At 35.6% G+C, this 26,466-nt stretch overlaps 1 protein-coding gene across 3 annotated transcripts in view; it reads right to left on the bottom strand.

Moving 5' to 3' along the window:
* SENP6 (SUMO specific peptidase 6) overlaps positions 1-26,466 on the bottom strand; it is a 71,392-nt gene that overhangs the window by 30,841 nt on the left and 14,085 nt on the right. Inside the window, exons 2-6 of one of the 3 annotated variants that reach the window (XM_059467882.1) lie at positions 22,154-22,247; positions 15,739-15,802; positions 15,148-15,290; positions 9,465-9,566; positions 4,138-4,158 (exon numbers count right to left, since the gene is read on the bottom strand). In XM_059467882.1, coding sequence (XP_059323865.1) covers positions 4,138-4,158; positions 9,465-9,566; positions 15,148-15,290; positions 15,739-15,802; positions 22,154-22,247 — 424 coding nt within the window. The remainder of the gene's footprint in view (positions 1-4,137; positions 4,159-9,464; positions 9,567-15,147; positions 15,291-15,738; positions 15,803-22,153; positions 22,248-26,466) is intronic. The other 2 variants (XM_059467884.1, XM_059467883.1) reach the window with 2 other exon arrangements.

Genomic DNA, 26,466 nt, shown 5'->3' on the forward strand with positions numbered 1-26,466 from the left:
TGCAAATGGGTCACACATGTCCCATACTGCTACCTCTGATTACAAGGACATTAATCAACAGCAAGAGGGCAAAGCCAACAGCTGCAGGCAGTAACATCACTACTAACAGCTAAATTTTGAGGACCCATCTGACAAAAAGTTTGGCTATGGCTGAAGAAGGCTTTAGCTTCAGTTATTTCTTTCTGCACAGCATTTCCTAATGCATCAAATGATAAAACCTTTGAATTTTCTGCATTTCTAGGTAACATTATTAATTAATACCTTTGGAACAAGATTAATCTACAATGTCCTTTGAGACACTTCTTACCTAATAACAAACACATCTGACTGTGCTGATAGGCTGCAGCTTTGAAGAACATTCTGGCAGAAAGAAGGATTGAGAAACAAGCATGGCTACTCAGAATCTAGAGATGTCATAGTACTTTATCATGACTGCTGGCAAACACATCACAGATGACAGATTATGTAATTTATTTGTTACTGATTGTGTCAAATGTGTTTCTGGAACAATCCTTCTCCCCCAGAATTTTCAAAATTAAAGTTGGAAACTCAGTATGAATATTTATTCATAAATTCAATGCACTGTATTTTTATATAATTTTCCTTAAAAATTCAAACACATGGAGTTACTCTAAGCAGAATGAGAGGAAATAAAAGGCAGAGCTCAAACTCATCATTATGAGAAGCTGTACTATCAAAACCTAAGCTCATGACATTCTAAAAAGTAAAAAAAAGCTGTAACATCGTTTTAGATTTGAAAAATATAAACACTGCAGTAAGGGTGTGCAAGCTGTTGTGTCACAACTATTTTTCACTAGTATTTCACAACAGTAAATCTTGTTTTGAACATAATTACTTCTGGAAAAATTATCTTCTGTAAGATGTCTAAGATATTTAAAACTTAAATGATATTTAAGAGAAACAATATTGAAACTACTTGTCATTTAATTGAAAGCAAACAATATGGCAGATTTAGAGTACTAAAATTTCTTTTAAAATGTAGTTCACAATTCAAGGTCCCTGGACATTTCTAACTTACAATTTTTCTTCTAAGAACCATACATTTCTACTACATTTTTAATATGCAAAACACATTTATCTTATTAAGATGATAAATTCATTATTTACCATATAAGGCTAAATAATTATTTTACAATAAATCAGAATACACTAGTATTATCTACCCCCATCTGAATTTTATGTTAGCAGCATGGACTCAGATTTATAGCTACTGAACAGCCAAACACTTGCAAGAACACAGAAGTGGTAGCAAAAAATAAAGTGTATCTTTCCTCTCCCACAATATAGAACTCATACACTCAGAGTGAACCATTAATATCCAAACCCAAGTCACAAAAAATCAGCTCCAAGACAACTGAGGCTTCCCATCACACTTTAGTGTGGTTAGCAATTCAAGGTCAGGCTTGAAGTTGCTTTGAATTAGAAAGAAAAGTGAAGATAACTTTAAAGACTATTTAATTTGAGATTTCAGCTAAAAATTTTTTTGAACAAATAATGCTTTCTTGGAGACAGTGACAACCCTTCCACAAGAGGGCAGCAACTTTAGGCACCTTCTACTCTTTCCTGAAAAACCCATAAAGAGAAAGGAAGAGCACACCACCATCAAGTTTTTACAGACTTGAAAACAAAGTTGCCCTTCTGAGCACAGTGTTTGTTGCTGCCTGAATAGCTGCAGATCCATTAATACCTTCTCCAGAAAAATACTTTGTACAGAGAGCCATTTAATTATGTGTGAGTGTAGAAACAGAAGGGGAAATTGGTTGTTTTTTAAAGCAAACATTATATCTACCTTTAAAAGGACTATCTGGAAAAGAAAAAAAAAATCTTAGAGCAGATTTAAGAATATACAGCACTTCTAAACAAATACATTCTTTCTGTTAAACCCTGATCAAAACTAAGTCTTCCATTTAAATGGGAATAATTGAGGGATCAAACAGCTGAGCTGATCATGATGCAAGATTACCTACATTTTATGTCTAACAGTTAAAAAAAACCAATGCTCAGAGGTGAAACAATTTTAGACATCTTGTTTATATCCTAGATTATAAGAACTTTTGATACCTTTAAGTGCAAGGGAAGTAGACAAGTATTTGATAAAAAGCAATCTCAGGAAGTAGTAAAGCACCAAACAGCAAAACACTGATTACAGGAGCAAGAAAGATCAAGCTTTTGTGCAACACACCAGACAGAAATACTCAGGCAGTCTGGACTGTGCAGCATCATGAACTTCTGACATATTTTAACTGCTAGATGCCACAATACTCTTGAGTAAGCGTGTTTTGCCCAGACAGAACGGTGTCACTTATTTCATATTTTCAGCAAAGATTCATTATTACTGCTGTGTTCTCTTGCTGATGGAATTGGACCTTAGTGTCTTCACACTAGCCTGGTAGACAGACCTTTATGAAACTGTCCAGACAAAGTGACATTTTCACTTAAAATTTCTTCTCTAGGAAAACAAAAACCAGAAATGGTGGTGGGGGGGGGGGGGGGGGGGTGATGATGCAGGGAAGGGGTAGGTCCACAATTTCTGTCTATGCCAGAAAGCAAATAAACATGAAGGAACATCTGGATCTGGGAATTTGGGAGGGAGTGCTACCTATGATTTGGTACAAGCCCCATCAAAAAGGCTGCCCCAGCTGCTAATTTTGTTGAGGGGCAGGGCTTACAGAAGAGCTGTGTTTAATGTACAGCCTGGCTCTTTGCGAGGCTGCCTCATTCGGCCGTTCCTCTGCTTCTGTATGCATTATTTGGAGATGTAGCACTGCAGGCAGGCTGTTGGTTTCTACATCATCACACAAAAAGAGAGCAAAGCACAATAAGACTGAAGCACAAAGCTGCTGAGGTGAGATTTACCTTCAGCACGTGTTAGAGGAAGAGCAGAGTACAAAAGCCAAAGGCTGAAAAGAGAAGCAGCAGCACAGGGAACAGGGTTTTCAGAACACAGGTCAGCAACCCCATTTGGCCCAGAAAGTCAGGAGCTGCTGCTGCACTTATCATGACAGTAATGATTAAAGCTAAATTTAGCAGCTCCTGCCTACATCATCTTCCCCTGCCAGGACAACAACAAAAAGCAGGCAAAGAAAAAGGAACATATCCAGTAGTACTGGACGAAGAAGCAGCAGGCGTCCCCATGAAAAAATTAAGATCACACCAGCATGGAACTCAAATCTTTTCTTCTATGCCATACAATGACACTAACTGGCTGATGAGTATCTATCTGATAGTTCTTTTAAGAAGTAACAAAAGGCAGTAAAACAGAACTGCCTGATTTTCTGAATTTGAAATAAACACAGAAAATCCTAAATTCAGAAAGAACTGTGCTATTTGTATCATTATCAGTTAAACATTATATATACTTTTGAACAATTCAACCTGGTATCAAGCTCATACTGCCAAAAGCCACCTACACAGACAGGATATTTACAAAAATTCAATTACTTCATTACTATCAAGAAAGCACTTCCACTAACAAATAAATTTAAGCTATATATGAAGAAAAATAAATATATGGCATTTCATACTGATAACAAAATTTATTAGCAGTAAACCAGATGCAAAACAAGTGAGAACAATAAAGACCCAGTGTCTCAGGATTTGCTATACATTTTCTGTCAACTGCTTTAATATATGCACTTCATGAACAAAATATACACAGTAATGCAGTAAAAATCTTTAATGCAATTCAAACCAAGCTGAGATGATGGAGTGAGAGCTGTTAAAAAGCCCACTAAGAGCTTCAAAATCATTTTACCAAGAAGCTTCAGAACCATTCTATTACACAAAGTTCGCTGCTCTACAAAAAGAATTAGCACTGAATTCTTAAAATCCAGAGAATGTTTATGCAATTTTGCACTGGATATATAAATTTCCAGCGGAGAATTACCCAAAATTCACAGCAACACAACATTTCTTACAGATGGATGTAAAGGTCCTTTTTCAATAAAAGCGAGTAAGTGAATAATAAACACAGAACTAAAAACAATCAACCACTATCACATATGAGTAGATATGATTGACTGGATTGAATATTCCTTAACTAAAATAATACAGCACTCAATCAGTTAACTTTCTTAATGCTTATTGCCATGCTCATTTGATCAACAGTAAGCTTACCTTTCCTTTCGGTCCAGATTGCTTAAAATATGAAAAAAGAAAAAAACACATAAGATGTAAAGCCCCACATGTGTTGCACATACTAAATGCAAAAGTTATTAAATATAAATTGTAACTGTTTCATTGGCTTTCACTCACCAGTCTGTCAAACAAGCATTACAACTTTTTCACCAAATTTTTGTCAAAGTAATTAGAAGTGCACAAACACTACTTCACAGACAGCAACAGTCAGTGGTCTAAATACTACATTGACTTGACTCTTTTTCAATGAGTAGAATTTCATTAATTCTGAACTTAACCTGGTCATCTCAATTCACTTACAATGCAGAAGCCATTAAGATAGAATTCTAATACACTAATTATAATCAAGCCTCATTTCCAATCACAGAACTATTAAGGTTGGAAAAGACTTCTAAGACAGGTCAACCACTAAAACAATCCCTAATTGCCATGCAAAAGAGAAAAGAATTAAGTAAGAACTTGTTTCCAATTAATAAAAATATGTAAGTGTTTAAATTGAGAAACAAATTTCAGCAACAGTCCTGAAATATTTAACAAACCATATGGAAAGGCTAGAGAAGGATAAATGGAAACCTTCTTCTGAGGTTGAGGCCAAAAAAAAATCTCCCAAAAGAACCTAGGAACTAGAGCCGCTAGTTTACAAGCACCTCCATTAACATGACTTAACACAGAAATTAATGTAGCTGATGCTCACAATTGTGGTCCTTTGTACACCATGACTGATATAAAAATAAATCTAACTAAGCTTAGCACACAGACAATTTGAAAATAGCATCTGCATATCTTCTGTCTTTTCAAAATTTACAATATGGAATGCTATAATCTTTTAATTTGTGTGACTGTTCCTCCCAAACATCAAAAGCCTAACAAACCTCTGACATACATGCATTACATTAACTGTATTCTAAAACAGAACAAATTCAAATTGTTTCCTGTTTTACTTCAGCCAAACTAAACAGAGTAATGATACTACACAGTAATAAAAACTCATCCTCCCTTCCTTTTCACAAACAGTGAAAAGTACGTTCACAAGAATAGTGCAAACTAATTCTCTTGTTACTCAGAAAACAGCAGGGGTGGAAGCAAATCAGGTAAGAATGCAGTCCTGATAATCCTATAGAGTGCAGTATGAAAGTGCATTCCATCTCCTCAGTGCTCTGGGAAGAGAGTAAAAGGACTTCAAAACTGAATGTGACCGTGACACCTTAAAGACTGGGCTGGTAGGTAATGAGCCAGTGCTGTGTGAAGGTGGAGAGCTGCTCCTAGCTGGAGCCAGCCTTTACTAACAATAAACACTGCTTTTGTGCAGGTAACCTCCAGTTTATCAATCCAGTCAGATCCAAACCATGTGTGGATGGAGCCATACCCTGCATATTTGCACCTCTGCACAGCTAGATGTAACTTGGATTAACTGTTTACAGGTGCTTCAAAGAGTCACTCTGCTAAGGAACACACACCTAGTGCTAAGGAAATTTAACAGCAGGAAAAGAACTCTCAGAATGCCTGACACTATGGACTGTCATTACATCAAATGACTTATTTGTTTGCTTTAAAATTCCACACCAATATAATGCATTTAAAGGAATTCTCATTTTTGTACCTCAGTAAGATTAAGAGATGAGAATTCTGCATTGATCACTGTCCCTACTGCTTCATGTAGCTCATGCATAAGATTTGTTAAACATGCAGTACATACATGCTATTTCAATGCCAAGTCTGGAAGAACAGTCAGTCCATAGCATAAGACAGAACTATGCTTTAAATGAAGCAAAATAGTGTGAACCAACTACAACACTAGAGCAAGCTATATCTGAAAATCTGTTGTATCAAACATTAACAGATTTTAATTTCATCCCCAGATTCCACTAGAAAAAACATGAATATTTACCATAATATTATTGTGAAATACCAAATTTTGGTGTGCTAGAAACTTGCATTTTACATATGAGTCCAAGAGATTATCAAAAAGACTGTAACATGTATGTGCAAAAAAAATGCAGGAGATAAGAAATGCAGTACAAATCATACAAAAATTGAGCTTGATAGAGATTATAACTGAGTTCATAATCAGCTTGTCCCATGTGACACCATCCCCACCCAAAGAAGCCAGTCTAAGTCATGGAATCTGTTACATCAGTGCCAGAGACTAAAGTTGCTCAACTTATTTAATAATGTTTTTGTTTCTGGTTAAGCTTTCAAGAACCTTTTAGATAAAATACATTAATATATAATAATTTATCCATATATTAGATAAAATTATTTTCCGTATGTTGTTTCTGATCACCACACCATAAAACAATCTACAAATGCAAAAAATTAATAGAACACAACTTTGAGTCACCTGCAAATTAGCACAGGAAAACAAAACTCAAAAATTTAGAACTCAATTTCCATGCTATCAGCTCTTCTGTCTTGATATATACCTAGAATGTTATTCTTGGTTTGCACTCACATTTTTTGCAAATAGTCCTTTTTGAGGAATCATCACCAGCATTTACTTTTAAACTCAACTACTGCCTAATGTCAGTAAAGACTAGCCAAAAAAGGGTATCAAAAAATTCCTACACAAGTGAATATACAAGACCAAACTATAATATACAGTTTATATGGTCTGGAATTTTATATCATGGTCAGTTTTACATAGTCCTATTTTAGTTGGCTTTTTTCTGACTACTGCCTTCTCACTCAGAAATCTGTTTTCAACATCAAGTAGCCCTGAAATCTCTCTTCTTCTATTTATTTTTTTTTAAAGAAGGTCTGTCAGGAAGTCACATTTTATTAATTTTCAGTCCTCTAACTCAGAAACAGATTTAGAAGCTTTTAGAAAGCAGTCAGTTGAGTCAGAAGCTACTGGAATTAAACCTCATTGCAAAGTTCCTATGTAAAGCTCACCCTCAGTCAACTAGATCATGCTGGTTCTGATATCCTCCAGTAACAAAGCACTGCTGGAAGCGTTATGACTGTTTCCTGCCTTTAAAACTCCAAAAATATTCCTAGCATAAGAGTTAATTGTCTGTTGTTAATGTAAATGAGCTACAATAACAATCCTAAGAGAAAACATATTTAGAACACTCAAGATGACTACTATCCAATTACTGCACACAATATTCAGCTTGCCTATGTCATGCATTAGTTTTCTTTCTGTGTCACACATGCCTTTTTTCTTCACATTACATTGCAGGTTTAAAAAGAAGTAAATCCCACAGGCAAGAAAGGCAAGCAGGCAAATCCAACACCCACTGAAGATTAAGAATCTCTGGAGCAAGTTGAAGAAACCGGTGGCACTGAACTTGCTAAGATAAAGCCATTTTGACTGGATGTTTGAAGAACCATTTCACAACAAGGCTTAATCAAGTGCATGAAAATTATCAAGTTAACAATCAGAGCAGTCTTGTATGATTTTGCTTACTTCAAATCATTTTCATTAGCACTGTAAATCAAAATTTTATCCTTCAGAATAACAAAAAACCCCACAAACAAGCAACTCCTCTCTCACAAATAAACAAAAGCGAGCACAAACACACACAAACAAAACCCACCAGAAAGGTAACAGCATGAATGCTTAGAGATGGCCCACATTTTCCTCTATGGGATACTGAACAAAAATATTCTAAAAAGGACTTCATGCAAGCAAAAGCACAGCTGATTCAATCTAAACCACAGTGGTAACATCAACCCCATCTTTCAGCTTAACTCATGGTAAAAATTGCCGATTTTTTTAATCATCAGCCTCACACTGATGGCAAGAAATTTAAAGAATTGAAAAGAGATACCTACTACTGCATCTACTATTACTAAGGGGAAGGAAATGTCCATCCTATATACCACATATACATACACCTATATGGCATTTACAGACTACAGTACTGCTGGAAACAGAAAGAGGCAACAGCCTAAGTCCTCAAGGACAGGATAAGACAGCAACTGCCCTGAGAGGAAATGCTGCAAGAGTTGGGCTTGTTATCCTGGAGAAATGAAGACTGCAGGCAGACCTTATTGTGGCCTTCAGTACTTGAAGGGGGCCTAAAAGATAGATGGGGACAAACAGTTTAGCAGGGCCTGTTGCAATAGGACAAGGGGTAATGGTTTAAAACAAAAGAGGGTAGATCCAGACTAGATACAAGTGTTTTACAATGAGGGGTTAAACACTGAAACAGGCTGACTGGAGAAGTGGTAGTTGCCCCATCACTGCAGACATTCAAGGTCAGGTGGCATGGGGCTCTGAGCAACCTGATCTAGTTGAAGATATCCCTGCTTATGGCAGGGGGATTGGACTAGATAGCCTTTAAAGTCCCTTTCACAAACTGTTCTATGACTATTATTTTGTGACTGAAAAATTCCTTTTTCAGTCTGTTTATTCAATGCCAGATTACTCTAATACAAGTTTGGATCATATCATTCATTCACATTAGAATATGGGCTTTCTTTTTCTGAAGTCAGCAAATCAAACTGAGGGAAGTAGGATGAAAAAACCAAAAAGATAATGCCTGTATATGATCCCATCATCCTAAAAAATCTATACTTAAAAACCGAGAAAAAAAAAGATAGAAGAAGAAGGAAGCTACAAAATGCAGACAGGATAAAGCACTCATGATAGAGTGGAAATCCACAGAATTCATAAATAAAAAGAGCTCTGAATGGATAAATTTTGAAAGAAAATTCCTTAAAACAGTTGCTATCTAATATGTTTGTGAAACACACTAGGGGTACAAAACACCTAGAACCAACCCTACAATTTACAGAAGTTTGACAGGGTTTCAAGTTTCAAATCAATTAAGTTAAATTCAGCATAGTTCAGTAAGATTCCCTGGTTTCCAGTCATCCCTTCTAAAAATAATTTACATAGATGCAAAACCTTGCTTCTGTTAGATGTTGCAATTTATGTTTTACACTATATATACAGATGATACACAATCTTCAGATCTATGATTTAATGTTTACATGGATCTTACACAAGCTGAAGGTGCTGTTGCTTAGCAGTTGCTGATCATGTTGCCAGTTAAGTGAATTTCTACTGCAAACTATGGTTGTCTATTTCAAAGTATTTTCTCAAAATATTTATATTAGCAGGTGCTCTCCTACTACCTGCCAATGTTCTTTAAAATTACTAAATTCTAGTATTATACGATAGTAATTCCTAAATGTTTTTATGAAACTTCAGTAATTAAGGTCAAAGCTCATAATCAAGAATGCACCCATGTGATTTTCTTAAAACACTTCACAGCATAAGGAAAATCATTACATACAGAACCAGGGAGAATTTTTACAAGTGAAACACCTGCAGAAACACAAGTAAGTATTCTTACCTTTGGGCTGCTGTTTTTACTACGGCTGTTTGTGCGTGTGCGTGGTGAAAACGTCTGCCATGTACCACAGTTACAGGACCAGAGATATTCTGAGCATTTTCACTGCAAACATATAGAAAATGTTTAAGAAAAGACTCTGGTGTGTTTGTACAGTCTTTGGTAAAACATGTGGTGTCCTAATTTTACAAGACCAGACACACAACACCAAGTATTAAAGTATTTTTGAACCAATAACACATATTGTTAGGATCACTTTACAGGCATATCAACATTCAGCCCTATAATAAAATGGACATATAAGAATATACACATTTTTTTTTCTGTGGAAAAAAGGTAAAGATTTTTTCACTCAACCCTGTACTGTGAAAAGAGACAGCCTTTTAAATGACTTAGAACCATTTATAACTAATTTTATAATTTAATCTCTCATTTTATTAAGGCATAATATTAACTTCTTTAATATGACTTAAGGGACAAAATGTGAACAGACTGAATTCAGGAATGTCCCTCACAAAAAAAAGTGAACAGAGAAAATTTATGCATGCAAGATGACTTGTAACTGAAAAAAATCAACACATTTCACAAAGAAAAAAACCAAAGGATTCTCAGGTACTCATATCTCAACAGGACTCTTATTCACCAATGTATCTTAGCACTTCTTGGGTTTCTTCATTTGCTTTTGACTTTTATCTCATTATTACGTAAAACCAGTAATTATGGAGAGATGATTTCTTACCATTACTCCCTCTAGTAAAAGTTGACATTAAGATACAATAGATCAATAATGCAGAGCTCCTTCGGAGATCATTAAACCTAAAGAATTATCCTGCACGCTGCTGTGACAGGACACACAATACTATGCTTGAAATGTTCAAATGTTCAAAAATCACACAACTTTTAATAGACAATGCTGATGATACAAATTGTCTCAAACTATGGAAATACAGTGCTTAAACTCTGCTTTTCAAATTGGACATTTTAATTGCACTAGAGAAAATTATGTGAAAAATCATTCCTACTACTAATATTTCTTAGAAATATTATCTTGCCATTTGTCCTGTTATGAACAATGAAAAGAAACCCAAAGTACCACAATTCAATAAAAGCTGGCAACCAATTCCTAATCCCTGCTTTACACTCCCCCCAAAAGAAGAAAATGAGTAAACTGTTACTGTGCTTTTTAATTTCAGTTTAGCATTACAAACCCTTCTGGTAGCCTTACATAAGTCAAGATGAGAAGCTTTCAGAGCATTTCTGCCTGCCCCTAACATAACCACAAACATAACAAAACAAGACTTATCAAACCCAAGGGGTTAAATCCTCTTCTTTAAAATATGAAATTTAAAAACATCATAAACCATTTGAGTTAACAGTCCAACATCCTGAAAACTAGTAACATCCATGCAAACACCAACCTCCTCAAAGCAAACACATTCATCTCAGATGCATCTAAGTCAAGGCTATGCAACTCCAGCTGGTCAGTCATCATCCAGATCAATCTACAGTCAACCTTCTGTCTAATTTGCTACCTCAGAAATAAAAAACTGACAGCTACTTGCCCTAAATACTTTAGAATGTCTCAAATCCTCTTTGGCTTCCCATTCATGTCTTTGAAAAAGATAAAAAAAAAAAAAAAAAACAAACAACAAAACAGAAGCAGAGTGCAGGAATGCCCTCTCAAATACTTAAGACCTAAGGACTTCAAGCAAGCAAGCAAGCATATGTATCTCCTGTTTTACATTGTGTTTGTTGGATCTGACCTTTGCCAAGCTATCATGATTGTGAAACTGTCGTGTGCCCCCACAGCAGAAAAAAACTGTTAAAACAGTTAAAGCAAAACAGCACTTTTGCTTTCTACCTCACTCATGTAGTGAAAACTCCAGTAGATGCTGGAATAGAGTATCACAGACTGCTCAGGGATCAGATCTGAGTCACAGCAGACTGTTCTGGATGGCACACTTAAATGGTTCATATGGTGTCAGACATGTTTCCAACTAGGACAGCTCTAAAACACAATCTACTCCATAATCTTGTTCTCTGAATGGAACATACCCAACACAGAAGAAACACCAGAAAATACAATCATAAAGTCCTAGCAAGTTGCAAAACAGGCACCTCAGAACTGAAATTTGAGTTTGCAAGTTTCAGCACAATTTCCTGAAAATTAGTATAACACACTAAAAGCGAGGTGATGCAAAGGTCAGAAAGTTCCATGAAAGAACAAATGTTCTAAAAAGAATTTACAGTATTTTAACAATAAATGTTTCATCAATGTTAGCTCAGAAACCACAGAATAATTTGAAGCCTAGGCTCTGACAAAAACAAGGTTTTACTATCATGTGCTATCAGGTGATCCTAAGAAATTCTTACCACCACATATTCAAGAGACAAAACAAAAAAAAAGCTTGAACTGGACAAATGGATGGAGCTAGAAGTAAAGGAAGAACAATATTTCAAAAACTCACAACTACAGACTACATTAATTCTGCTGTTCATCAAATAACGCTTTAACAAAATATTATCAAAGAAAATCTAAAAGGGCCTGAATACAAGTTACTGAAAGCTAGCAAAGATAAAACTATTTTAAGTAAGACATCATGCTTAAAAAAGTACAACCAAAACTAATTAGGTTAATGGTTTGCTACTGGATTTGCTCAATCAGGTAACAGATCATAACCTTTTGCTTGGTTTCAATAACCTTTTTCTGGCAGTACAGCAGATATTTCTTCTCACTGTACTTCCATATCCCTTCTTCCTATCTCTTATTCTCTGAATTTTAGGGACTATTCTACTAGAATAATACTCCTTTGAGCCAAGCCCTATTGATCTGAATTTTTTGTCCTTATTCTGCAGATTAGATGGAAAAAGACTCCAACATTGTGATAAAATCACCATGAACAGATAAAGAATATCAAACAGCTGATCTTCTAGTATTTAATCTAGGAGTTTAACTGTATTATCAACTTTCAGAATCTCCTCTAGCTGAAGAGTCTAAATACTGAAAGAGTAACTATTAAGCACCTTCCATTCTGCATTTCCAAGTGAAGAAACCAACAATCACCACTACAATGACTAGAGCCCAAACCTTTACTGATACACATTATGAAAGGTACAACAAATATCCAATGTCATTAAATCGAGATAATCACTTGGAGCACAACCACAAAATGCAGTGACCAAAATGTGAGAAGCAGTCACAGTGGTCTATACACATCCATTATTCATAACAAAGTCCTTCATTAACGACAGTTTATTAAGAAAAGGGTGAACGCATATTTTTCATTTAAATTCAGTATGCATCTCAGTACTAGACAAAAGGTGGCTGCCCATTTACATGCAACAGATTTAACTTTTTAGTTGAATTTTATAAATCCTACTAGGTCTTAGGTTTATACTGTATTATTTGTCAATAGAAGGCAGTTCCAATCTAGGCAACAGAATGTCTGAACTACATGCGTAGACCATCTAAAAAAATCTCAGTAACTATTTACCTTAAAACAAAAACTTAAAAAAAAAATACACGTACAATATGTAAAAACATACATGTGCAGTCAAGTTTGACTGCTTCAAAAAAAAAAACTTACATGGTAAGGTTGGATTTCACTACAAATACCATAGCCAGATGAAGGAAAATTGTAGCTATGAGTGAATTAGAGGAATCTTATTTTAAATGTGTACTCAAAACAAAGAACAAGTACAATGTAGATGCACAGATTTCTTCAATAGTAAAACAGAGCAAACGAGCCCTGACAGACACAAAGGTAAAAGTAACAATTACAAATCTACGTTCAAGAACAGAATACTAAGGAATGAAAATGACCAAGATGATTCTGTAAGAACTGAACATTTGAAGATGTGCATGGCAGAAATCTGGATATCATCTTACAAATCTCTTGTGTATACAAAAGAAAATTTAAAGACAAAACATTATTTGCACAGATAAATCACGGAAAATGAAGTACAATGCTGATTTGCGTAAATGTAAAAATAACCTACTAAAAAAATCCCTTTTCATTAATAAGTAAATTTTACTTTTAAGAAAACTTTTTTAAGTTCCACATAATAGTCCAGCAGTTTATCTTAAGAAATCAGGCTTGAAGGAAACAGCAGGAAAGAAGATATATCACACAGAACTTAGAGGATTTATTTTTTCACGTGGCTATGGTAAGATGGTCCCACGAACCAACAGTGCTTAGAGCATTCAAGAGTCCTGATTGCAGAGAGGGGCCAGAGCTTGGGGCTACGCTGTGGGCACGGCTACACTGCCCCTCTGAAATCAAGGCTGGGGGTTGTGTCAGGGGGAACAATAAGGACCATATCCCCAGAAGTGTGCCATTTTTATCTCACTCTCCTCATCAGGGCTGAATTACTGGGATTAGCCCTGCAGATTCCATCTTCTGCTGCTGCCACTCAGCACCCTCCCACTCCTGTGAGATGTGACCCCAGGATGTGTGGATCTGAGCCCAGCAGAGTGGTCCAAAGCAGCAGCAGAAGTGAGTCTGAGCTGAGCCTGAACCCAAGCCTGGTGCAGTGGAGCAGGAGTGCAGCACAGCATAGATGATCTCACCTCCATGGTTTTGTCTCTCACTGTTTTCCATTGTCTCAGGCTCAGGGATGGGGAGAGCCAGCTGTGAGGAGCGCCCACCATCTTGTCTTTCTCCCATGCCACATGAAACTAAGTCAAAGTGGCAAACACCTTTTGTGCATAAAGCACCTTCCTTTACTTCTGTACACTTTTGTTATTAATATTTCTGCTGTCACTGTGCATTTCTTACTCCACTGCTGTTTGCTTTCAGGAAATGGTTAGCTCAACTCATAGTCTCTGCCTTGTCCCTCTCTTACTGGAGGGGACAAGAAGGGAAGTGGCTTCTTTAGAGTTCAGTTTCCAGATGGTGGTAAGCCACACAAATGAAGACACGGACATCCCTCATGTAGCTACAGACACATTGGATATTTGATGACTGGCCCATCTATAGCTGGGTATCTTACAAACTTTTCCTTCCTGCAAAGGTTACCAGCCTTTAAAGTGAGTGCACTTTAGCAATATGAAACACTCCCTGAGAAAGTTAGGTGAATATATCACTTTTTATTATATACTAAATAAAGAAAGCAGTCTCTTTCAAGCTAGGGACAATAGTAACAAGCAAGTACGACAGTGAATGCTTAAGAACTGTTCCTGTCTGCTCTAAATGCAAGTGACAGTCTCAAGTTGGCCTATACAAGTATGGCTATTTGCTGAATCTTTTAAAAAAGTCTGTTAATCCAAAATGAAAATATATCTTGCAGTAACAAAACCAGAAAACACATCCTGAGTTAACCTTGACAATTCAGCATCACAGAAAGAAGTGAATCTGGATGGGGATGTAAAAAGTATTTTCCTACCTGCTATCACTGTATAGAGGGAACAGTAACACATGCAGTCAACATGGGTAAGGTACAAACAAATACGCCTCTGAATGCTCTAAATCCATTTTAACAGTCTTCTGGTAGTTTACTAATGCAGTGTTAAATATTTTTTAAGAGAAAAAACCCTAACAATCTAGGTTTCCCTCTTTACTCAGAAGCACAGTACACTACAGCTTATTAAAATGCACAGCACACAAGATATAAGGACTAGAAGTTCTGTTTATTGTGTATTGATTTGTATAATGTTCAAAGCAAGGACACAAATTAAATGCATTACCTCAGTTTCTTGCTATTTCCCATCATGTTGAGGCCGATTGCATTTCCTTTTAGAAGTTTGAAGCCTCCACCTTTGCCTCGCCTTGCATATGCTTTTATGGCATCGCTGCTGCTGCCGATAGCTCCAGGTCGACAACGAATTGACTGCCACAACAGAATTCACATATTAAAATAATTGTATAATTGTGTAGAAGTTAGAAGGAGTAAATTAATGCAAAATATTAATATAAATATTACTTTGGCTCCATTTTCAAACTGCTTTTATACCAAATTTCATGGAAAATATACACTGTCTACACCTATACTACAACATCTTACTAAACAAAATACAATACACATTTTATATTTAGTACACTATTTATGATAATTGTCTAAACTTAGTTAGTCTTGCTCATATTTTTCAGAATACTATTGAGATCAAGAGGGGAACAAAAATTTTAAGGGTAGACAGATAAACAGCTTGGGCATATGTTCCTGAAACACAACAGAAACTTCCATTTCTTTACACTGGACACACGGCTACGCAATACTGTTTAAGAACCTAAAAAGCTTTAAAGATACATTTTCACCATGAGATAAACCAATTATTTACCTTTTTTTCTTCATTGGGACTGAAAGACCCATCATTGTCATCTAAACTGAGCAGATTTGCCTCGCTAGAATGGTGTGGGAGAGAAAAGCACATACACTGTAATCCAACAGAGCACACACAAACATTTTAAATGCAAAAGGTTTTTTTTATCCCCTCCCCTCTACATTTAAATGCATCATATACACATTGTATTAATATGCATAAAACAGGAACACGAAATGAGCAACAGAGTGATCAGATGCATAATGTGAACCTGAACTTAAAGTGTAAATCAAATTATTTTGCAAAATGCAAAACTAAAATGATTAATTCAAAACAGACAATGCTACTGAACCTTCAATATGGTTACAACAATATTACTGACACTATAAAATATTCTACACTCTCTGCATAAATTGAGTCCAAAACATCATTAACCTATAAAACACGATCTTACTTTGCTTATGCCTATCAATGTTCAAGTATGTAGTTTAAAACTGCAGACTTCATACTGCTTTAGGAGAAGAACTTAGTCTAACTACATTTTACCGCACAGCAATTACTACCAAAGTAAGTGCTCCTAAAAAGACTAAAAAGAACATATTCGGTTTGGTTCTACTGCTTACTAAAATGTGTTTTCTTTAGCACTTTCAATACCTGTAATCCCCAACCATTAGAATGGGGAAGAAGAAAAAAAAACTCTATGACACTCTAAAACCATTCTTTCCAGTAACAGGCATTTATCCTCAAGTAATCTTAAGTACTTAAATTTAAACCCCAACCACACACTTCATACTGACAGCAGCTAGATTAGTCTAACATATTCTTGCTTCCAGGAGGAACAACCTGCAGACAATCCCATCTCATCAATCCTGATAGGGTTACTCCTCTGTTGGTGACAAAAAACAACACAACTTTTAGCCAACTTGTAATTGCATGGTTTGAAAAGTTTTTATCAAGATCACTCAGGCAGAAATTCCTTAAAATCAAAGCAGTTATGCCAGGTGTTAAAAGGGAAGAACTATACAAAGAAATCTACTTTTCTTAGCTGTGTCAGCTTGACATGCTGGTTTACAATACATACAATGACTTTAGCTCTTCATATATAAATAAACTAATTACTCAGTGCTCCATCCCTCAAGTTCCTAATAACTTTTTCCATTCACAATACATCTCTTCATGTAACAATTTATTCTTCCATCTTATGCAATACAAATATCCTTAGAGCAAATAAAAATAAAATTAAAATGTTGGGTGAGATCTACAGACTCTGAAACTTCAGGAGATAAGACTGTGCATACAGTTGATTTTGAAAAGGGAAGAATGATGTAATGTGAATGTATAGCCAGTGGCACTGTTGTATTTTCCCTTCATTTACAGAGCACCACGCTTGTAGGTGCTCAATGGTAAAACAGTGTAGTAGATTCATCACTAATTTCAAACAAAGGCAAAAAGAGTACAGTTGTACTTCTGTACAGACTACCCACAGATATTAAATTTTCACATCCTGCAACATTTTTTTTAACATTCTCTTTCAGAACAAATCATCCTTTCAAGGGAGGCTCATGGAGCCTTCTCAAACGTTCATCAGTAGACACAGAGTTTAGCAATTTCAGAAATTTTCCACATCCTAAAAAATAAACAAAACCCTGCAACACACACGAGCAGCAACCTACAGTATCTGCAGCTCTGGCATTTGCCTACAGTGCTGTCCTAGTCAGATCATTTCACCTCTAAATGCTTTTGTTCTTTAGCTTCAGTTCATACAAAAATGATGGCTATTTTCAAAACACCTTTGTACTGTGTTGATACTTTTAGGATTTCAACATGCTTCAATACGGCAGCCATTTTAACCAAGGGCAATTGAGGGGGGAGACAAGAGAAGTTTAACACATTGCAAATGACAAAAACACTGAGCCAAGGCTCAAATCACAATGAACATGAGTAACTCTTACCAGGCAACATGACTAGAGCAGTATTAGCAAATTGGAAGTTTTAAGTGAACCAATACTTTTAGATCTTAAAGAATGTGAAGCATCTGCATCAGAAGCAGAAAGGTTGTTTCTTCAGAGAGCAGAATACATAGTAACCAAGCAATGTCTATTTGCTCATGTATCACATGCTTCCTGCCGCCTGTTTCAATGATGCAATTTATACAGGCAGGAAAAAAAGCAAAAGCAACCCAAAACAAACACTATACCACTCCCCCAACATACCAGTCAGTAATATTTTTAACATCCCTGAAATGAAACCTCAGTTGTCTTGCTGGGAGGATGTCTCCACACTCTGTCACTTTTAACCAGGGAACCACTGGTTTCCTGGTTATTTTTACAGTGGAACATAATTTCTAACTTTTCAATACATTCCTTAAAATTTTGTAACAAATGAATGTTAACTCTCTACTAATATTGGGGGGGGAGGGGGGAAATAGAAGTAATTTACATACACAGAGTTCTTAAGGGAAGTTCATAATTACACATTCATGTTTAGGCACTGAACAAGAAAACAAAAATTACTGTTTACTTACCTCTAATCACTTGCCATTTGTTTGATGTTTTAAAACATTAAGAGCTATGCAATAGTTAGTTAGACAGCTGAGATTAACAGGCTATGTTTTCACTACTTTCTACAAGCAACTCAAACTTTAAACCTCTGCTGACCATTGAGGTTACACTCTAATAAGCTGCAAGCACATTTCTATCAACTGATCCAGTCACCTTTCAAACATAATTGGAATTTCTTTCTGAAAACTATTACATATAAAACCAGTAGGCTGACGTATTTGCCTTCACAGCACACTGTGTACATTCTTTGTTTTAAATTACATAGTGGTAGGCAGCACACTAAAAAAGCTGCACTATCAGAGGCACAAGAGAAGTAGGAGTATTATCATTAACTCATTTACAGAGTCATTCCATTAAAATTAGACATCATTTAAAAAGTTTTCATCAATTTAAAGGCTACAGTGCCCTACTAATGGGCTCAAAAAAGAAGTAAAAAAAAAAATCTATCTAACTATGGATGGATTTTTGGAGAAAATAATACAAATTTTATAAGCAGTGGAAAAAAGCTCAATGCAAATATATAACACAGTACAATACCAATGTAAATATATAACACAGTACAATGCTTTTCCATTTGTCAACACATGGAAAAAAGAGGTTTATTCCTCTAAATGGAAGGGGCAAAAAATAAAGCTTTTTGAAAGAAAATTGTAGTTAAGTAAAGACACTGTAGTACAAATATATTAAGCCCATTTATTTGTATTTCTTATTTTTGATAACGCTACTGTTATCTCAGTGGAAGGCAGAAGTCTAGACTATAAAGAAAACAGTATGATAGCCAAAAGAAATCTGGGCCCATCCATTTACAAAACCACTGTGGAGCATACTGATATATTTCAAAAACATTTACAGAGATATTCCAAAGGCAGTAAACATAAATTATCCAAAACAGTTCAAGAGAGTAAGTTGTAACACCAGAAAGTATCTTGTAACATGTTAATGTCATGAATCATACAAATATATTAAACTGGCCAGGTTTGTTTAAGTCTGCCATCCTTTCATATCTTCTGCTACACAAGATCAGCTTAATTTCCACCATTTATTCTCTGGTGGACTACACAGATTTCAGAGTGCTCAGCTGACAAACTGGTCTTTTCTTCTGTGGTTCTCCATAAAGGTAGATCTCCTATGGGATCTCCAATTATAAAGCAAGGAAGTCTCAAGCCACTTGCTACCATCCTGAGTAGATCAAACCTTTTAGAATATCAAAAATATCACTTTTACTCTTTCAAATGGATGAGCATTATCTGCAGGCATTTGCTTTGGGATAAGATACTGGCTAATTCCCATTCTCAATTTCTATAACTCTTGTTCCACACTGAGTATCAACTCTGGCATCAATTTAAATTTATATAGTGTTGGGTGATCATTATTTTTCCAAAGCTTCTTCAGTTTACAAATATTCTTTAGTCTTTTCGTGTTCATTATTTGATATCTTAACCATTATGACTCATCTCACCTACGTCTGAAGTAAGTTAAATGACACCCTTCTTTTAAAAAAATCTACCTGTTCTAAAAATTGCTGTGGTAGGAGGTCATTAGCCACATACTTTGTGTTCATCTCACTGAAGAAAAGATCATACAAGCAGGCATCCAGTGCTGACCAACATCATTAGCACAGGTCTCATGCAGTAATACAAGAATACAGCCACTCCTTTAAGTGCTGAGATGTTATTCTCAGGCCAGTTCAAAACAAACCTATTGTGTGTCTGCCATTAAGAGGAAAAAACTCTGATAAAGTCAGGTACCACAACCCCAGTGCCTCCACAAGAAGCAGGAGATGCATCCAGCTGCTTGCTTCAGACTCACAGCTCTCTCCACAAAGAAACCATGTAAGAGTCAAACACTGTAGTTGGTACGAGCACACTACAGCAAATACCTACCTACTGCACAATATGCTCAAAATACTGGGAGGGACACAAAGCTTTATTCTGGAACAATTACATGAATTAAAGCTGCTAATCTTTGAAATCTTCTACTAAGGGTAAAGGAAATTTAGAAATAAAAAAAGGAAGGAAAATTTACTGTTACTTGTTTTCTGAAGATTCCCTTCTGTCAATGTTTTGCCGTATGAAATAAAAATGCATCAAAAAAGCAAAAAATATAAATTATTTCAAAATGCTAAAAGCTCACTATGTCTTTAAGATAAACAAACCCAGGTGTTACCAAAAGTAAATAGTGGGCAGCTTAAAACATGTGGCAGTTTGGAGGGAATAAGAAATTGCCTCAAATGGTATCAGAGGAAGTAAAGAAGATGAGACCTCCAGTTTAAATCAATTTTCAACTACTCTTCTATTTATACTTCAGAGTAAGATTCTGCATAATTCACAGATATAAAAACAAATAAAAAATTATCTAAGTAGGCAATAAAAATTCAATTCTAGCTATGGAAAAACTGCTTATTATAGAGAATATTTGAAAGAAATGAAAAATCACCCAGACATGCAATCTTAAAATCAGATACAATTACATAAAGATTATGTTTCATAATAATTTTTCTAACTTTTATTTTTAGCATCATTACTCTATACATTTTTCATTCTATGTTCTTAACATAGAATGAAAAATGTATAGAGTAATGATGCTAACATTACTCTAACATCAGCTGGAGACTGATGGAAAACAGCAGTAAATTACTAGTAGAAAAAAAAGCTGCTATGTTTTCAAATGTGACATATTTCTGAAGGCAAGTAAAATGGAAATAGTAACTGTATGGTATGTACTGCCCTTAGAACATATTTGTGTGTACTACAAATGGACGTAAAGTTGCTAGGGAACAACACGACCTTAATTCTATAAAACTAAAATGCCCCTAGTTTGTGAACCCTTTAAAAAGTGCTTTTAACTTCGAATATAGTTCTGTTTTGACAAGAGCTCTTAATGCTTACCTCACACTTTAATGAACTCCTGCATTCATTTTTTAATTACTAAAACTTCACATTTCTTAATGTTTTATTAAGATTACAGCATAGCCTGCTGCTGCAGTCTCTGTGGTTATGTCTATTTTCCTACCTCCCTTCCAATCCATACTGTTTGGCAGAATATTAGATGATACAAATTCATGTATGAATTATTTTTGTACTTAATCACAGGATTCAGCGACTTCTTACTAGAGAACACAGCATATCTTTTAAATTTGCAGATTCTACTCTCCAAATATCTAAGAATAACAAATAAATCTACATGAATTCTTTGTGCATGACACTTGTTCTTTTAACAATTCATTAGTCATTTTGGAAATATATATATTCATATTGAGAAAACATATTAGTAAAAATAAAATGTCACAAGGACAAAGTATGCATTCAAAGTATACACACAGGATTAAAGTTTTAGCCAAAATCCAAACAAACCAAGTAAAGGATTAAGTTATAAGGAAAAAAAAAACAGCCTTAACTCCATTCAGTGAAATAAACAGAAAAACCTAGATCTTTAAGCTCAGTTTAACTTGATGAAGGCCTAAAGCCACTGCAGTACTTGAACCATAACTGTCAAGTTCTGAGTAGCATCATCATTAAAGGAAGGAAAAGCTAAAGCTGCTTGGACACCCTCCCTATCAACTTCATTACTGTGCATGTTCACATATTGCCTGTGCTCCTTAGACTTACACAGAAGCTCCAAAGACAACTGCAACTCTGGTGAAATCTACTGTGTCCTGTGTTGTAAGCCCCATTTTCCCAATAAAGCTTACATTAGAATGAACTCCTATTTGGCAATACTATTTAAAATAATAACTTATTTGAAATATTTTTCTTAATCACTGAAAGTTTAAAATATTATATATTGTTTCTTATTCATAAATTACAGAAAGTAAGTATTCAATTATAAATACACATTTATACTTTCAATAGCCTAGATAAAAGCATCCTTACTCTTTCTCTGCATCTCCTTCACTTTCTTCTGCATGATCAAAGCTCCAATTACTTTTAAAACCTCCATCTCTCTTGGACTGTGATCTATCCAAAGCTGAAATGAGAACAAGTTAAGGTAAGTCTTGATTTCAAGCTGAGTTATTAATCAACACAAACTAGAGGAGTAAACCAGATGCACATATTTTCCCCCAGTATTTATTTTATTGACAACAGTGTTTAATAATCATTTCACCAGTAAGTCCATCAATACAGTGGTGACTATTATTTCCCTAAATAAATAAAAGTATCTGTCAACGTCTTATTAGCAGTAAGTTAGCAAGCTATTAAAAATTATGACCTGAGGTCATGTAGTAACTCTTTTCAACTGTTTTACTGATACTCATAAATTTAAGTGTAGTTTCTCTGATATGAACTGTATGCCACACACAGAAAGGGTCCTAAAAAGGGATTATTTACATGACTAATAACCAAATGTATTCTGAATTTTTCCATATAAAAGCAACAATTCTGAACTGTCTGAAGAACAATTCCAACCTAATATGCTGGATTTTTAATTCCACATCTGACCTGAATTAACATACAATGCAAATTAAAATTTCAGTGTTAGCATCAACTAAGTAAAAACTTTCTGTCATACTACATAAAATTTCAGATTTCTCTACGACAATATCCACCCTTAGGGAGATTTTAATTTAATATCATGGCATGGGGCATTCTTAAGTGAAGGTGCTCCAGAGCAGGAGACAGCACCCGTTACAGCACGGCACTGTTCCCCCTGGGCCTAAGTACTGCAATTAAGAGCTGTCACACGAATTCTGTCTGAGAAAAACTATACAGCTGCTTTGATTATGGTTTAAGTGTGTTTTTTCTTACTACATTTCTTGAAAATGCATTTAGAAATAATGAATGAAACTGATATACTCTGATAGGAAAGAGTAAGAAAATCACAACCAACAACATATGTCTAGGATGAAGTATAAACTATAAACAATGCACACAGAAATACTTATTGCATATTCAACTTCTGCTTCCAACTACTTGCACCTACTGCAGGTCCTGAGCCATAGGTGAATAAGTTAAATACATATTTTTACATATTAACATTGTGGTTCACAGCTTCTCCTACCCTTTTCTTCTCCCTGCTTGCTTTTTAATCAAGACTACTATATAGAGTCAACAACATCTTGCAGCAGAAAGTATCTCAGCTTAACTACACGGGTATCTCCTTTTGTTGACTATGATTTCAATCTGGCACCTTTTAGTCTTAGCACTCTACTTCTCCAGCCCATGCACTCAGCAAGACAGTAATAAGTAACCCTTTCCTATTCCCTCATGATTGCAGATGACTGCTGTGCTCTTCCATGGTCTTCCTTTCCCAGGCAGAACAAGAAAAAAAATTAGTCAGCTTAATTTTTCCTCACATGAAAGCTGTTTCAAGCCTTTAAATCCCTCTTGATGATTCCCTTTGAACCTCTTCTAGTCTACTGTACCCTGTTGAGATGAGGATACACACACTGTGAGGAATACTCAAAATGCATACTTCTCACAAATTTCTGCAGATGCAGAATGTTTTGTTATTTGTTCCTTTCCTAGAAAATCTTTACAGTGGATTTGCTGTTTTCACTGCTTAGGAGAACTGCATTGATCTTTAGGTACCAGATAATTCCACCTTTCACTCATGATTGGTTAAGAAGCACTTCAGAGCCAATTGTTACCTACAAAAATGTCCCTTTTTTACTTCTCAGTGGCTCAGGCTTGACATTTACCTACACAGAATTTAATGTAAATTTCAACCCACATGACTCAAAAGCTGAGCATTTACAACTTTTTAAAAATAGCTAGACATTATACTAACCCAAGTATAGTTTAACCATCTACTAACTTGGTCACCTGGTTATCATGCCCTTTTCCTTATAACTGTCCACCAATGTAAGAGATCCTTGTGCAATTCAACTGGTTACTCCTATTAACAACATAAACCTTTTTTGCCCTCTTTTTCTAACTCTTCCCAATTGTTTCTTATAATTTTTTCCATTTTAATCAGAGGCTATTCAGCCTCTCCCAAAGCCTTTGACTTTACTGAGGGAACGATGAAATCAATTCTGGTCTCTATTATAATTTCCATGAAATTATAAAGCTCACTGATGTAAAGTTCCTCAAATACTGCCACTGCCTTTTTAAAATGCTGATATCAAGCTAGCTACCCTCCTTACCTGTAGCAGAAATATGATGCTAACCACAAGCAACACACTGCAGTCATTAGCTCCTTTATCCCCCAGTTCCTCTTACAACACTTGGATGAATGCCATTTGATCATGCTGCCTTGTTCACAGTTTGCTCAATGTACTGCAATTTCTTCCACTGATGCTTCATTTTGAGTTGTACACTCTGTCACATTCCTTATTAAGAAACATTCTGGCATGAAGAGCTCTCTAAGCATTGCCAAAGTGAGTGCAAGCAATTCCATTATTCAGCTATGACCTTATATACTCCAAAGCCACCTTTTTCAATTGGGTTGTCTACTGATCCTCCAGACACTCCTGAAACTTTCCTGCTGAGTTTGAAGAAATACTTAACAATAGTTTTATGTCTGTTGGAAGTTACTAATCAATTTTTTCCCTGCTTCATTATAATTACAGGTTAAATCCAGCAGATTTTTTTATTAACTTCTATTTTCATTACTCAGATAAAAGATCTGATTCAAGAACTATGAAGTTTTATTTCAGATACTGTATCTTACTCAGCTGTTCAGCCAGGCATTTTAGCATTTGGGGAGCCTTTTGAAATCTACTTAAACAAGTAGCATGCATGCTGTAAGCTTCCTATACCTTTAAATAACTCCCAAGCGAGCTGCAAATATTTTACAACTCCAGCTGCGTATTTTCTTTCTTTTTCAAAAGGTTTCTTAGCATTTTCTGTAACTCTTCTTTTAATTATGCATTTTTGTATTGGACAGTTCATTCACTGCTACTGATCAGTGCAGCTATCCATGGAAAATGTCTCAGTATCCCTGTTCTGCTCATTCAACCCTGGATCAATTTTCACTCTCTCTAGCACTCTTGGTGCTAACAAAAATGTAAATCTAGAAGTATACCATCATGTTAGCCAGAGTGTTCACCTGAGTCACCTGAGCTGAACAGCCACTTGATATCTGATTCCATACAGGATTTTTAATTTTTTTAAGGGGATAACAAGTAATCAAGCTGCTGACTATTTTGTACTAAGACTTAAATTTGGAACCTCAATGATGCAATTTTCACTATGTGCACTATTCAATGTCTTTTTAATCAACAAGGCACAGTCTTAGGTGAAAATATTCAAAAAAACAGAGCTAACCCTAAGGTATTATGTCAAGAGAAGGTAAACCCTGTACCTCTGCCTACGACAGGCAGCATGCTGGAGGTAGATTTCACTCTCATTTTTTCTCCCACTACTGACTCCCTTTGGTGCTGTTACACCAAGGGAGGGATCAGAAGATACCTTGAGCCCAAGGAAGTACATGGAATTTAACTAGAGAAGTTACACAGGTGTAGCTGACACATTTCACTGCTTTTTTAAACAACAGTTACATGCAATTTCTAACAAGCCAATTAAAAAATTCCTGAAAAAAATAGCGTGTTTCATTAGGACATTTATTCCTAATGAAACATTATTAGGTCATTACTAACCACACCCTGAAGCTATACAGTCTCCTTGTGTAAAACACAATTATCAAATTTTGGATTAGAAAGCAAAATATGCCTGCAGGAAAATGTCAGGAAGCAGATCAACACCTTTAAATTACTGTGTGTGGACACTGTTTTGTAAACTCCTTCACCAGGAGTTACTGTCATACAACAATTCAAGCAATTCCTAAATGGAAGGAAAAACTTCATAGTGAATATCCATGAAATAAGAGCAAAATTTTGCAGTTGCAAAAAATCCAGTTAAAATTCTGCCTAAAGCACTAAATGAGAAGTGACATACACAGTATTTAGTAAAGTGTTAGTGTCCAGCAAAAGACATCACCTTGGAAGATGTGTTTTTCTCATGTCTTGTACCTTGTGCCTCTAAGGCAAATCATTCCGCACCAATCTACACTACAACTCACTAGAAAAACATCCCTATTGCTTTATTGTTTTGCATGTGATGCTGGATTGGGTTTGTACAGCAAGATTTTGGTAGCAGTGGGGAGCTGCAGGGGTCAGAGGGCCTCACCTCTGTGCCTGGGAAAACCATGAAGCAGATCCTTCTAGAAGACAGGCTAAGGCACATACGAGACAAGAAGGTGACCCAAGGCAGTGCCCATAGCTTAACTAAGGGCAAATCATGCC

Source organism: Ammospiza nelsoni, chromosome 3, assembly GCF_027579445.1.
Source record: "Ammospiza nelsoni isolate bAmmNel1 chromosome 3, bAmmNel1.pri, whole genome shotgun sequence".
Lineage (NCBI taxonomy): Eukaryota > Metazoa > Chordata > Aves > Passeriformes > Passerellidae > Ammospiza > Ammospiza nelsoni.